The 16,039-nt window shown below is 44.8% G+C and overlaps 1 protein-coding gene across 3 annotated transcripts in view; it reads left to right on the top strand.

Moving 5' to 3' along the window:
- VPS50 (VPS50 subunit of EARP/GARPII complex) overlaps nt 1-6,433 on the top strand; it is a 184,277-nt gene extending 177,844 nt beyond the window's left edge. For all 3 annotated transcript variants that reach the window (XM_074984736.1, XM_074984735.1, XM_074984734.1), the window contains exons 27-28: nt 484-673; nt 5,720-6,433. In XM_074984736.1, coding sequence (XP_074840837.1) covers nt 484-673; nt 5,720-5,839 — 310 coding nt within the window. In that variant the 3' untranslated portion in view covers nt 5,840-6,433. The remainder of the gene's footprint in view (nt 1-483; nt 674-5,719) is intronic.
- Nucleotides 6,434-16,039: the final 9,606 nt, after the last annotated feature.

Raw genomic sequence — 16,039 nt, 5'->3', positions numbered from 1 at the left:
ATGGACATTTTGAAGATTATTAATGAGGTGCTGAATTGAATGTTCAGTACCTCATTAGCATTTGGACACTTCCGGCCACAGCGCTTCGAAAGCGCCACTTTCGAATGCTCGTGGCTCGGCACAGCTACGCGGGGGTCCTTTTTGAAAGGATCCCGCACCTTTCAAAATCCCCTTATTCCTCTCAACTGAGGGGAATAAGGGGATTTTGAAAGGTGCAGGATCCTTTTGAAAATGACCCCTATGTAGCCACACCGAGCCTTGAGTGTTTGAAAGCGGCGCTTTTGAAGCGCCATGGCCGGAAGTGTCCTAATGCTAATATGGCGCTGAATATTCAGTTCCGTGCCTCATTAGTAATCTTCAAAATGGCCATTTGTATGGCCATTTCAAAGTTTTGGCCAAGTGTGGCCACAGCCTTATGGTTTTAAGGCCTCGATATTGTGCCCTTCCTTTTAGTAATTTCTCTTCACTTGTTACCTGTTTTAGTTATGCAAATGTCAAGAAGTGTAGCAATGAAGGGCGTGCCCTGATGCAGCTGGACTTCCAACAGTTTTTAATGAAGCTAGAAAAGCTAACAGACATTAGGCCCATTCCAGATAAGGAATATGTGGAGACCTACATAAAAGCTTACTACCTGACTGAAAATGACATGGAGCGCTGGATCAAGGAGCACCGGGTAAGAGTTGAATTTTGTTTTTTTTATCAAGAAATTTGTTTTTATGGTTGAAGATATCACATCGATAACATTACCCTGTGTATGTGTAATAGGCTCAAGGCTGGTGCGTGTACTTATTTTTTACATTGCACACATGGATTACCAAACATGCTTCAGTCTCTCTTGTACCCCAGGAATCATAATTTTTCATCATAAGACTTCTTGCATATAAATACATATCTGCAGGTAGAAAATATGGAAGCTCCAGGCACATTTTGTAATAGTGTGTACCAAGAAAATATCTAGCTGATTAAGTGAAGAGTTGTTAATCCTTGCTGTTTTGCACCAGAGTAGCCAGAGAAAAATCCCATCGGTCCATTTTATCATCATCCAGCTCCTTCCTCATGACTGCTTTTTGCTGGAATAGCCGCTGAATCCCACTGTTGCACTGGTGATAGTCTAGCAGGTTGTGAGCTTTATGGTGCACACAGTTGATGCAAATATGGGCTTGATCACTGTTAATTCATCCTTTGCCTTTCCTCCCCCTTCCCATTTGGTAGTTTCATGTCTATCTTGCATGTTCTCATTAGCCTCTGTTTTAAGCTCTTTAAAGCATGGCCTGTCCAGTTAATACATTTTTGTGCGCAGTGGGACACTAATGTGAGGGTGGTTATTGTATATGCCTAATGTTAACAAAATTAACAGCCAACACCTTGCCCTTATTCACGATCTGATGCTGGGAAGACTGGGTGAGTCAACCAACTGCCCAGAGTCCAGTAACATAAAGAAGCAGAACAAAATGTCACCAGTTGCAGACACCTTAGCAGCATTGCATACTTATTACTTGTTGTGTTGTTTAGTTAGATTTAGCATACATGAACTAGTGGCTGTGACACCTTGTCAGTCCTCTTACCTAATATATTTATTGTACAAATTGATTGCTTAGACCATCCTACCAGTAAATGTACACATTTATCAGCCGGATGTAAGAATTAAAGCCCTCCACAACAAGCATAATAATAATGGAATCACTTCATGCCCTCAGATCTCTGCTCTCCAAATACTGTGGGGAATATGTATCCTGGGTAATGGCTCAGTTGGCTAGTCAAGTCCCTGCCAGCGGAGGGGCCACTGCCTCACTGGGTGGCTGAGGTCTCACCTCCCCAGGGGAGCTGGGATTAGCCAAGGGAGGTGTAAAACTGGGTCAGAACAACAGAGGAAGGTCAGCAACAAGACTGGAGCTCAACTCCCCAGATAAAGGAATGGCAGCAAGAGTCAACAGCACACCTGTCTGTCAGGGGAATGCTGGCAAGCACTGGCCACGGGGCCTATGGTGGGAGGCTGCATCTTTGGGGTGGGGTGGCAGGGGCTAGGGGAACATAGGCTCCTCAGACTCCACAGTGTTACAGCCCTGAGCCCTAATAGTGGTGCAATGTCCCACCACCAGGTCAGTAGGAATCCTCCTGCAACACACTGACATCTGTTAAGCCACAAAATCTTCACTTTAAATCCTCTGGGCTGCTTACTACCCAAGCTCCAGGTTGGGCTCAGTAGGTTTGTCGGGAGGTTACTCAGTAAGTTACTCAGCCACCGGTAACCCCACCAACTCTGGCTCCTCCATTTCATCCAGGTATTCAGCCACTGGCAGTCCCTCCAACTTCTCCTCTGCCTCTGGCCTTTCCAGGTCCAGGGCAGTGCCTGGCTTGGCAGCGGGATCGGTGGGCAGCAGCAAACAGGGCACATCTGTCTCCTTCCCTGGTTTGGTGGCACATTCCGCCTGAAGAAGCCTGTGTCTGGCCCTTCCCTGGTGCTGCCTCAACTGAGCTAGAGGCCCTGCCTTTTATAGTTCCTGCTCCACCCTCCATTGCCAGGTGGTGGAGTAAGCTTGGTCTGCCTCCACCCACCCTGGCAGAGAGAGTGGCTCTGCCCCCTCTGGCGTGGAGGGAGGCCACACTGGCTCCTTAGAATTCTGCAGGTGTTAACTAAAAAACTGAAGTCTAGATAGGACCGAAAGTGGGGAGCAGAGAGGTAAGAACTGCTCAGGCAAGCAGTCCTCAGGCACATTAAAGAACCCTTCTAATTAATTACTCCCATGGTTAAGTTTGAATGTGTGTATAGACATTTTCTCTATATCCATTGTTAGGCAGAGAAGACCAGATAATACTACTACTACTGTGGTTCCTATCCCACACCCAGGTCTAAATCTAATGTACCTGTGTCAAGGGCATTTGAGGGTGCCACAAGCTGCGTGAATTGTTTCACCGTCGCCTGCTCAGTAATTTTTACAGATACCTGGGGTTAGAAATAGGTCAGTCAGTAGCTAGCAAACTTGTCAACATTAGGCGTTGGATTCCTGAAGAAAGGTCTCACAGGAGCCTTTTTAAAAATTATAGCCCCCTGTCAACCTTAAGGAAACATTGACAGTCTCCACCACACGAACTCGGTGCTCACCTTTCCCTGCTGAAGACTGGAGAGAGTGGTGTACAGGGTGTCCACATCACCACTAGGCTGGACCTACACTACAGAGTTTTGTCAACAGAAGGGGCCTTCTGTCAACTTAACTCAGGGAGTGACTGCACACTTAAAGCATTCTGTCAACAGTCTGGACAGAACTCTGCATTTGCCTCGACAATATTATCCCTCAAAAACTTGAGGCATAACAGTCGACAGAAGTGCAGTATAGACACCTCTGTCAATAGAGGTGCCTTCTGGTTGCCGAGCAGCCCTCTTTGCAGAGCTGCCATTCTGCTTTCTGGCACCAGAGGACAGTGCAGTCGGGCAGTTCTCTGTCGACAGGGCAAGTTGTGTGTAGATGCAATCTGTTGACAGAGGTTCTGTCAAGATTACCCTGTTGACAGTAACGTCTGTCGCCAAATGCTTCTAGTGTAGACTTAGCCCCTGTGTTCGTGTGGCTGGGATATAATGGCCACCCAGTAGAGTGTCTTTCCTTTGCCTTTGAGTCTCCTACTTTGACAGCAGTACTCCCTGGCCAGTTGCAGCAGACTATTGATTGAACAAGAGGGCTGGAGGGGCCGCATAGGAAGCATTTAAATAATGAAATGTGATTGGTGAGCTAAATAGGGGCAGCATAAGTCTAAAATATTTCAGGGGTGTCCAAACAGAAAGCAAGGGAGGAAATGCGTAGAAAGGTATAAGGATGTACACAGGGAGATAAGAGGATACAATTAGAAAGGGAAGAGTTAAACTGAATACCAGAATAATGTTCCTGACAATTCTAAGAGTTGTATTGGGAAGGACTGAACATTTCTCCTCCATTTGGAGCATTTATGACCAAACTGGACAATACACCAACAGTGGCATGCTGAAGGGTAAACCAGCACTGGCAGGGGTGCCAGCTGGGTTGATCTATTAGAACTTCTCATTTGCTGCTTCTTCACACACTATGAAAGTCCAACATTTCTTCAGAATTCCTCCAGCTGATACGGTACATGATGACATTTGAATGCGAGTGTGCTTTTCTCAGGCCAGTGATATAACAGTGCGTGCTTTTAAGCTTGTTGGAGCTCTTTCTGAAATATTGTACAAATGCCACCCCTTCTAAGAGCCATTCTTACTTCCAAGTGAGTTAATGAGCCAAACAAACTCATCAGTGAGAGACCAGAATCCTTTCTCAGCATGATCACCAATGGGAGTGTTTCAGTCAATTACTGCCTGCCCATTCCAGCCTCATGAGTACAGACAGCGCTGTATTCTGAGGGAGGGAAGCTGGTATGGTGGTATGACCCAAGGACAAGAAAAGTCGCCGTATGTTGGCTGAAAAAATTGGAAAAATCTTCCACAGTCCACATTCATGAGGTACGCAGAAAAGAATTTGAGATATTGGGACTTATTGAGTTAGTTCCCATAGTTCACACACCAGAATAGCAGTTAAATAGCTGTGAGCTGGAGAAGCAAAATGGGTAATAATATGCAATGAAGTCCGTTGTGTTCTGCCCTTGGAACTCTGGAGATGAATGGAAGCTGAATGGCCATTTTTGTGGAAGGTTCCATCCCACTGTTTGCCTCCATCCCTTAATAAAGTTTAAGACATCTGAGAAGTTTCAAGGACCATAAAAGTGCACCGATTAATCATCCAAACTGAATGTTTATAAACTATAGTTTCTCCGTGTCCACAAATAAACTTTAAAACTAAAATATAAACCAAAAAAAGGGGGACAGGAAAACATCTTCCCTACCCCCTTTATCTGAAATGCTGGGCCAGAATCCAAATGTACTATCTTAGCTATTTCTTCATCTGCGTTTTGATAGCGTCTAGCACACACTGGGTGCTTCTGCAGTCTAAATAATCAATAATAGTACTGTTTGGAGCCACACACTGTTGGGATGAAAAGTCTTTTGAAATGATACATTGAATCTATGTTTCAGGATTACTTTAAATCCAAAAGTATGCCTTACTTGGATGAAAGCAATGCTTTTGCCTCATTGTATCTTGCCCTATGAGATAGAGTAAGCTAAATAATTCTCATTTGTATTTGCTGGTGGAGTTTACCTTTTGAAGTTTCTTTTAATCAAAATGAAAGGGAATGCTGGCAAATCTAATATTTTTGCAGGTGTTAAGAATTCTACTAAAATGTTTATAATGTTTTTTTAATAATTTGTTCATCATCCAGTAAAGCTCATGTTGAAAATCCTCTGACTAAAAGTATTAAATAAAAGCCAAGTGGAAGTGAGAAGTCAAAAGAAACAGGTCATTATTTTGTTAGTCACTGTTTCTTTAGAAAAATTTTGCAGTTGTATTAAAGGTTTATCCAGTTAGCATATTTTTTCAAAGGAATGGAAAATACATTTTAAGTGGCTTAAGATGTTTAAATATTCACAGAATTACTTTCTGTCCAACATGCTTTTAAACTGTAAGCATTTTCCATTATAATCTGCCATGTAGCAAAACAGTAACTGGTTTGTTTACAACCACATGAATATTGTCCAGACCTGACTTGGGTGGGTGGGGGTGTGTGTGTTTTTTATCCCAGTTTTTTTATTTAACTGCATATTTGTCTGGTTATTTATATTCTATTGGATATAAAATGATTTGCTTTATTTGGCCAGGAATATTCCACCAAGCAGTTGACTAATCTGGTGAATGTTTGTCTGGGATCGCACATCAACAAAAAAGCAAGACAGAAACTGCTAGCAGCCATTGATGACATAGACAGACCTAAGAGATAATTGGAGACAGTTTCTTTTCTTGTGGTTTGAACTTTCTTCTGTTAATATGCAGCATGCGGACAAATCTCTCATGGACTACTGAGGATATTCTGTTAACTCAAATACTGTGCATGTCCTTTCTTTTTTGTGCTGGAAACACTTGGAATTAGTGTGGTATTCTTAAATATAACCTTTATAACTTGTTGTCTTTTCTGTTTCTTTATTTTCCTGTACTAAAAGGACACTATTATTGTACCAGTTTTTCAGCTGTATATTTTGCAAAAGTGTATAGTACAAGTAAATCAAAATTAGAAGGAAACACATTGGCTTAACATATAGTTGATCCATTTTTGGTCAAAGAACCACTTAAAATGTGGTAGTTCTTTGTCTTATTCTCTTCCACCTTTGGAACTTGTTCTTTATTATGAACACGTAAAGTGAAGGAAAATGTACAGTATCTTCTAATGATGAATATTGCATGTGTATTAAGAAGGCAAATCAATATTGTAATATTAAGCCCATAGTCTTCATGGAGATTTAAAGTGTAAGTTTATTTCAAAACTGTCATATCAATAAGTTGACCATAAATAATGGGAAGGTAATAAATACTGTACACTAATATGAACTCATTTGTGAGAATTCCTTTGCTAATTTTTACAATATACGGTGTAGTTTACAACAAAAATTAGTACATTATAGCATAAAAGTTAATATTGGCCGAAGTCTATTTTAATAGACACTAGTTCAGGTGATACGGTCAGAGTTTCTGTCTCCACCTTATAACAGACATTCCTGTGACACCTTAGATACGAACAGATGTATTAGCTTTCGTGGGCAAAATCCATTTCCATTTTGTGCTTCATGTTAAATCCTTAATTTACAACGCAAGAATATCAGTAGATAGGGAAGCACAATAGTAGTCTGATACCTTCGACAAAAAACGTGTCTCAGCTAATAGTCCTTGTTTGAGTGATTGTTCATGTGCCTTCCATGTTAGGTATGTGCACACGCATGTGCAAGGTTGCTGGAAGATTTTTCCTCAGCGGGTAACCGTCAAGTCAACATGGCACCTCCTGGAGTGGTGCCTTTATGGTACCCAATATAGGCACTGCCAAACCACGCTCCCTCCCAGTTTCTTCTTCTTACCACCAATGACAGTTTGCTGGAACTCCCTGCCCTTGTACTTGCAAGTGCTTTAGTAGTGTTAGCTGTTAGTCTTTGGTAGCATCAGAGAGGTAGCCGAGTTAGTCTGTATCTTCAAAACAATGAGAGGTCCTGTGGCACCTTATAGACTAACAGATACTTTGGAGCATAAGCTTCCGTGGGCAAAGACCTGCTTTGTCAGGTGCATCTGACGAAGTGGGTCTTTGCCCACAAAAGCTTATGCTCCAAAATATCGGTTAGTCTATAAGATGCCACAGGACTTCTTGTAGTCTTTGTTGTGTAGATAGTTCTAATTAGTGATTACTTAGTGTTTAGTGTTAATCACTGGGTTCCTTGCATCCCCGGCACCAGGGAACACCTAGGTCACAAGGCTTTAAAGTCTGTGCTGACTGTGGCAAATATATGCCCACCAGCAATCCCCCAAGGGATGCTCCCTCAAAAATGAGATGCTGAATGTTTGGATATGGGTGGGAGAAAAATGTGTTCAACTGGAGTCCTACAACTTAATATCTCCAACCAGTAAGCTCTAGTTAGTAGGTACTCTTACAACATTTGTTGTCCCTGGCAAAGTTTATGGAGCTGCTCCCACAGGATTCCAGTTCAGAATTCACGGCTCTGCTGGAAGACGACAAATTTAAGGTCTAGAGCAGCTATACAAGCAGCTTTAGATGCAGCAGACGGTGATACAAGAGAAGAGTCTTGGCCTATGGTACCCCCATGAGAAGGGAAGCATGACTTGAGGTTTCAGTAATGGAGAGTAAGCCATGCTAGTCTATACACTGTCAAAACAAAAAGCAGTCAAGTAGCACTTTGAAGACTAGCAAAATAGTTTATTAGGTGAGCTTTCGTGGGACAGACCCACTTCTTCAGACCATAGCCAGACCAGAACAGACTCAATACTTAAGACACAGAGAACCAAAAACAGTAAGCAAGGAGGACAAATCAGAAAAAGGTAATCAAGGTGAGCAAATCAGAGAGTGGAAGGGTGTGGGGGAAGATCAAGAATTAGATTGAGTCAAGTATGCAGACGAGCCCCTATAGTGATTCACTGCCAGTCCCTTGGGTATAACAGGCCTACCTTCCGAGGTCCAGCAAACCATACATGACGTTCCCTTTGAAGGCCCTTCTCTATTTTCAGAGAAGACAGACGGAAGGCTTCACAGACACGAGGACTCAAGGGTGACATTGAGGTGCTTGGGCTTACTCATGCTTGCCACTCAATGTAGGCACTTCACACCCTGCCCTCCTTCCCGCCCATATCAGCAGCAGCCTCGAGACCCCAACGGGTATAGGAGCAGATGGGCATAGGTGCTCCCAGCAACTTGTTTGGGCTTCTTGCCAGCAAAAGCCTTCTTCAGGTCCTAAGAAGGCCTTCTGAACGTGCATTCCAGGATGATACATCAGTTACACAGCTGGATCCTTCCTGTCCCGTGCTTTTGTTTCAGGCTTTCCCCTTTCTACCATGGTTGGTCATGAAGAACATCTGACCACTGGGTCCTATGCATAGTAGAAAGCGGGTACACCAGCCAGTCCAGCTCTCACACAGCACCCTGTCCCTCTTCAGGGACCCTTTTCCATGAGCATGTTATGCAGGAGATGAAGTCGCTCCTGCCTTTGGGGGCAATGGAGGAAGTTCCTCAGGAGTTCAGAGGTCAGAGGTTTTATTCCTGATGCTTCCTAATCCTGAAATCCCAGGGTGGGCTCAGGCCTATTCTGTATCTGCAAGAGCTGAACAAGTTTGTAAAAAGAATCATCTTCCATATGTTTTTTTTCCCCTGGATCTCATAATGCCTTCCCTGGATCCAGCACCTGGGTTTGCCACCCGTGACTTACAAAGTGCCTCATTTCACAAAGCCATTACCCTCCACACAGAAAATTTCTCAGGTTCATGGTAAATGGCATGCACTGCCAGTTTATGGTCTTTTAGTTTAGTGTCTCAGAGGCCCCAAGGGCTTTTACCGAGTGCATTGAGGTGATAGCTGCATTCCACCACAGTCACCATACCCAACGTTTCCCATACCTGGATGAATGGCTTAGAGGCCCAGGTTCAAGAATGCCGCTTGTTTGTAAGACAGATCTTTGCCATTCTGTGGATGCTCATAAATGAGGCAAAGTCCACTCTAGACCGGTACAGAAAACAGAGTTTGTAGGAGCTCTGTGAGACTCAACACAGGCCCAGACATCCCTGCTGGACATGAGGTTTCGAGCACTGTCCAGCATCATAAATGGCTCAATCAGGTTTCCCATCACCATTGTCAGATGCCACATGAAGCTGCTGGGGCACCCGGCACCATGCACCTTTGTGTTCAGTATGCCAGACTCAGACTTCTCCAGTCTTGTCTGGCAACAGTGCACCCCCGTACATGTGGTGATGTGGGCATGTTAGTGACACTTGCCCAGTCAATAGCAGACTCCTCGTGTTGGTGTCTGGATGCTCAACTGATAAGTGCTGGGGTTCTGTTTAGGCCTCCACAGCCATCCCTGTTGTTGGTGACTGATGTGTCAGGTACAGGATGGGGAGTCCACATGGGAGACCTCAGGACCCAGGCCACCTGGGCCTGGTCAGACCTGTTCCTTCATATCCATGTGAGGGAGCTGAGGGTGATCTGAGTGGTGTGTGAGATCTCTTGGGCACATCTGGTGAGGAATTGCCTGTTGGTGAGTGCCATCATGTCGCCTGTAATGTATTGTATCTAATGAGGATGCACATTACTCTCCCCTTTGCCAAGAAGCACTGAAACGCTGAGATGTTTGCATAAAACACTCAATCCATTTCCAAGTATCTTATTTACTGTGCAATCAGACTGTCATAGCAGACCACCTCTGCCAGTCCTTCAAGGGCTATGATTGGTCAAGCCACCTGGATGTGGAGAAGTCACTTTTCCAGTACTGGGGGCATCTGTTCAAACAGTGATGCTTATACCAGAACCACAGTCAGGAAGTATTGTCATTCGCATCCATTAGGGTACACTTAGCAGCTATCTCAGCTTTTCACCCAGGAGTGATGGGCTGCTCAGTCTTCATTAACCCTACAGTCCTACAGATTTCTGAAGGCCTTAGAAGGGCTACACCTTCAGTTAGACAACCACTACCTGTATAGGACCTTAACCTAGTACTATCTAAGCTTGTGGGTCCATCTTCTAAGCCTTCAGCGACCTGTTCCCTCCTATATCTTTCATACAAGGTGGTGATCACTTCACTTAGTGGTGATCACTTCAGCCACAAAGGTGTCTGAGCTTAGGACTCTTATGGTGGAGCCATCCTATACAGTCTTTCGTAAGGGCAAGATTAGACTGAAATCCCACCTGGGCTGTGTCTACACTAGCCAAAACTTAGAAATGACCATGCAAATGGCCATTTCAAAGTTTACTAATGAAGCGCTGAAATACATATTTGGCGCCTTATTAGCATGCAGGTGGCCGCGGCACTTCGAAATTGACGCGGCTCATCCAGATGGGGCTCCTTTTCGAAAGGACCCCGGCTACTTCAAAGTCCCCTTATTCCCATGAGCAGATGGGAATAAGGGGACTTCGAAGTAGCTGGGGTCCTTTCGAGAAGGAGCCCCATCTGGACAAGCTGCGCGACGGCGAGCCGCATCAATTTCAAAGTGGCGCGGCCACCTGCATGCTAATAAGGCGCCAAATATGTATTTCAGCGCTTCATTAGTAAACTTTGAAATGGCCATTTGCATGGCCATTTCGAAGTTTTTGGCTAGTGTAGACGTAGCCCTGGAGTTTCTACCAAAGGTAGTCTCTTCTTTTCATGTCGGTCAGGATATTACCAGTCTTTTACCCTGAACCACGCTCTAATGCTAAGGAGCGCAGCTTGCATGTGTGGAACGTACGCAGGGCCTTAGCCTTTTATGTAGCTAGAAATAGGCTTTCAGGAAGTCACAACATCTGTTTGTGGCCCTTGCTGACAGGATATAGGCACAGCCTGTATCTCAGAGACTCTTCGTGGATTGTGTCATGTATTAAGGAATGCTATAAGCTGGCAGGGATCCCCCATCATCCACTAGGGCTCACTCCACAAGGGTGCAAGCTTCCATGACCGCCTTCTTGGCTCACGTTCCCACACAGGAGATTTGTAGGGCAGCAACCTGGTCCTCTATTCATACCTTTGCAGCCCACTATGCAATCACTCAGCAAAAGAGAGATAATGATGCTATTGGTAGAGCAGTTCTCCATTTGGGCCAGATCTCTGACCCCACCACCACCCCTTTGGTATTCACCTAACGTGGAATGCACATGAGCAATCACTTGAAGAAAAAATGGTTACTTACAGCTGGTGACTGTTCTTTGAGATGTGTTGTTCATGTCCATTCCAATACCCTCCTTCCTTCCTTCCCCTCTGTCAGAGTAGCCAGCAAAAAGGACCTGGGATAGGGAGAGCAAGTCGGCAGATGGCTATATTAGGACCAGTGAAAACACCACTCCAAGGGGGTACCACAGTAACCCAACATCTACCAGCTAGGGAAAAAAATCTTCCAGCAACAGTGTATGGTGCACACACCTAACATAGAATGGACATGAGTGACATCGCAAAGAAAAAGAGTTACAAGGGATAACGTAACTGGTTTTTTGCTTTTACATTTTTGTGGAGAAAGAGAAGACTTTGTGCATTTGAGTAGGAATTCTGTAGAAAAATGAATTTTACTCTCAATAGAATTTTGGAACTTGAAAATTTCACACAGACTGAATAACTCTTGACTCCTCTCTTCTTTTCCATGTCACATAAGAAACAGGAATTACACCTGGAGGTGAGCCCGTACAATATTCATCATATGGTCATCCAACATTCCATTTAAAACTTTCACAGTAGAGCGCTCAAGTGAAACATTTACTTCAATGAAACCATTTTTTACCCTCCTCAAAAACAATTGCAGTTTGGTTCATTTTGAAAGCATGGTCTCTTATGACAGTGAATCAGCTATAAAGCAAATCTTGATCCAAGGCATTCTTAGACTAAATAGAATTGGTTCAAAAAGGGTTGTTGAGAAGCCACTTAAATGTCATTCTGCCTTGTTAAAATAAGGAGCTTGAATATGTTTTACCATGGTCTTTTGCATACAGTTAGTCTCTTGGCTTAATTTAATTTCCTGCGGTTAACTTGTTGGCCACCAGCCAAAGATGTAAAAGATAATTAGGGCACAGGAAGCAGGGGGAGAGAGAGACACACACACACACACGCACACAAAAAAACCCCTCAAGTTGCTGATTCACATCTCTGCAACTTCAATTCCTCCATACTGCTGCTGCTAATGCTGGTCTATTGTTTTGTTGCTGTGACTGGTGGAGTAGCCAGGAAGTCCTTCCTCCACTCATCTATTCCCCCACCTCTCATACTATTTGCCATCCTGTTTTGGGGCTGCAGCAGCATTATTGCCATATTCCTTTTCAAGTACATTCTGCCCCTGGGACCTCTTTCCCCCCTCAGCATGCATTGGGCTGCTGGTCTCCTTTCCTTCCCTGTGCCTGCCCCCTTCCTTGCAACTTCTTCTTGGGCTTCATTCCCTCCACTGCGTGTTCCCTTCCCCTTGTGATTTGGAGTCCCCTCACCTCATCATTGTCCCTCGTGAATTGCTGCCTGCAGACAGGATACTGAGCTAGATGGACCTTTGCTCTCATCCAGTATTTCCATTTTTATACCTTCCAATCCCATATGTCCCCTCTCCCCTTGCTGTTGGTTGCCAGCCTCCTCCAGCCCTGCTTGCCCTGTGCCCCCTAACAAACCCCCACCCCCAGCCCAGACAGAGGAACCCATTCCCTTCATCTTACTGCAGTCCCCATTCATTTGGTTAATGCCCCAGTTCATGTGCACTGCCTAGTGTGACCAGTTAGCCTCCATGTCTTTCCTGGCCCCATGCTTTTGTCATTCCCTCTTTCCCCAACACCTTGCTGGCTATGACTATCACTTGTCCTTAAGAGCTGACCTCCAGTCAAACACAGCCCTGGCTTCTGCTCTGCAGACTTTGACCATGGGAGGTGGGGATTTCCAGACGCTGTTGTTGACCACTCACCTAGCTTTGTCTCACATCTGTCCCCATGGTTACCACCAACATTTCTGCCCATGTCCTCACCCATCACCTCTGCCAGCAGGGATGATGTTGGTAGGCATGGGCAGAGATCCACTGCCACAAACACCACTGCCACTGATGGCTGTCAGGGCAGAAAAAAAGGGTGAGTTTCTCCTGGAAGTATGTGCTCAAGTTGTAGTTGCTCCTCCCCTTGCCATTCCTTTCACTGGCTTCTGAATTGGACCCCTGCAAGCTGGGGGTTTTTTTGTTTTTTTTTTCCCCAAAGACTTAATGTGCCCAGCTTTGGACAGCACGTCAGAGGCCTGGTAGAAGGCCACCTGCTGACAAAGCGTTGGGGAATTGCAGCTTTTCAGTATATAGAACACTTGTAAGAATGGGGCCTAACCTTCTTCTAGAAAAAAAAAGCTCAGCTGTTTTAGATGACAAGCGTCAGAAGGGTAGCCATGTTAGTCTGTACCTGCACAAACAATGAGAAGTCCTGTGGCACCTTAGAGACTAACAGATTTATTGGCGCATAAGCTTTTGTGGGCAAAGACCCAGGCATCTGACGAAGTTGGTCTTTGTTCATGAAAACTTATGCTTCAATAAATCTGTTAATTTCTAAGGTGCCACAGGACTTCTTATTGTTTTAGATGAAACTTTCCAGAAAAATTGAGCCAGAAGCAGACAGCAAGCACGGAAAAGTTCATGCCAAACAGCTACATTTTGGCAGAATTACCAATAGCTCAAGATAGGCTACGAGCCCGACTATAAAACCAGCAATCTTATGAACAGTCAGCTTCCAACGTTGGTCCCACAAAAACAAGCAAGTGCTGGAACTAAGGTTGAATTAAAAATTAGAAAAAAAGGAAGCTGTGAAGAATGAGGTGTGGGTAGAGTGAAAAGAGATGAGCACAAAGATGAAAGCTTAAAGTTGCCTTTTGCTTTGAACTGATGCGAGAAATTTGGATTTGATGTGAAAGGCCAGGCCAAATCTGGGACAGGGGGATGACGCTGACCCAGCCACAATGGGACAGATGGTCACCCTACCTGGGAGTCATGTGGTGGCTGCCCCACTGGGGCTGCCACCTTGCTGGGGGGCGTAGGGGGCAGCTGTGGCTTGCGGCTGCCCCATGACTGGGGCACCAGGAACTAGGTTTCTGCACTACCAGCAAAGCTCCCAGCTCCCCCCAGCTGAGGGAAATCAGGTAGCAGCCTGCCACCACGTGGGTCCAGATCCCAGATCCCCCCAGCTGGGGGAATTCAGGCAGCAGCCTGCCACCACGTGGGTCCAGATCCCAGGTCCCCCCAGCCAGGAGAAGTCAGGTGGCAGCCACACAGCCATGCGGGTCTAGCTACTGGCCCACACCAGCTGGGGGAAGTCAGGCAGCAGCCACCTGTGCTAGTAAAAAAGAGGAATATGGGACAATTAGCCCTTTAGCAAAATAAATTGGGCAGCCAGGATGGCACCCAAAATATGGATCTGTCCTGCCCAAAATGGAACAGATGGTCACCTTCCTCAAATTAATCTAAGTGAATTTAAATTAAAACTGTAATGGTCACAGTACTAGGGAGGTCATCAACTTCTGAATAGATAGTAGGTCTGGAAGATCTAGGTAAGAGAGTGCTGATGGGCTTATTGTAGCACGAATATATTGTGAATTGGGTTAAACCTTTCTGGCAGGTTTAAGCACTGCCCCTCCCCCCACACTGAGTGGATGTAAACCCATTGAAGTTCCTTTGTAGAATCAGAAAGCTAGAACAGAAGGGGCCTCTGGGCAAAAAGACACCATAGGTCAGGCTGGAACAGAAGCTGAACCCTGTGCCCCAGGCAAGTTCCTCTGTGATTTGATAAACCCTGGGGAAAGGGATCGATTAGAATGGAGCAGTTGTGTAAGAGAAAGAAAGAAAAACACCAGAGAAGCTGAGAGAAGTAATAGGAAACCAAAGTGACAGCAAGAAAAAAACACTGTGACCATGACCCCTTTAAAAAGAAAGAAAGCTTGGAGAATGAAAGCATTTGAAGTAAGCGCTGGCTTCAAGGAAGGCTTGGAGCAGAGAGCAAAGGCCATGGAATCGGAGCGCTGTACGCTCTTTTGAATAAACAGGATTTCAACCAAGAAATATCTGATTCCAACATCATCAGTTTTTCCTTCTAACCAAAACAACCTGCTAGATCCCACATTTTGGCGAACTACTCAGGTCAAAAGAGGTGGAACAATCACTGCCTACTTTTTGTAATGGCATTTTTTTCCTCAAAAGAAAAATATTCTCCAGAAAATGTCTACAGTGTAACAGAGGAAAATATTTGTTCAGAGAACTCTTCACAATCAGTCCATTAGAGTTATAATTACACTTCCCAATCAACATAGGCCAGTAAGAACCATTCCCTAGTTTTGACTCCTGGAATGAATTCAACACAAAAGCAAATTGGACCAGATAAGCACCTTAAAGCTACTTATGTTGTTCAGCCTGTCACAAGCCAAAAATAATTGCACTTCTTTCCCAAACTATTGCAGATGATGACTGCACTTTCAACAGCTTCCCCGAAAGCATAATGGGGCAAATGCGTTCCTGGTGGAACATCATTGCAGTCAGTGAAGTTACAATGAGAATGTATTCAGCACAGTAATTTTCAATATTTTCAGTCATTCATGCAATGTGCAAGTCCTGTGTGCAGTGGAGAGTGTCTGTTAAATTTAACATTATTCAGGATGGAGTATCTTAACGCTTAGTGTGAAATTCCTCCCCTGAGAGTGCATACTCAAGGGTGTGCTCAGCCTGGCAGCCCAGCAGTTGTCCTGTGGAGTTAAAGTAGCTACAGTGTGACAGACAAGGTACCACTACACACCACATAGAAAACTGCCACATTGGTGAGCAAGTTACCCCATGCAGTTGTCATCAACAGAGCTGCAGACCAGGATCTGGGATATGTGTATGTGATGATAAGGTGTCGGGGAAGAAATTTCATGCCATCGGTTCTGACAGATTGTTCACCCTTTGTGGGGAAGCAGGTTCCCAAGCCCAAGTTGTGACTGACT

The sequence above is a fragment of the Carettochelys insculpta genome, chromosome 2 (genome assembly GCF_033958435.1).
Source record: "Carettochelys insculpta isolate YL-2023 chromosome 2, ASM3395843v1, whole genome shotgun sequence".
Lineage (NCBI taxonomy): Eukaryota > Metazoa > Chordata > Testudines > Carettochelyidae > Carettochelys > Carettochelys insculpta.
Note: the sequence above shows the minus strand (reverse complement) of the source record. Positions and strands in the feature narration are given on the sequence as shown.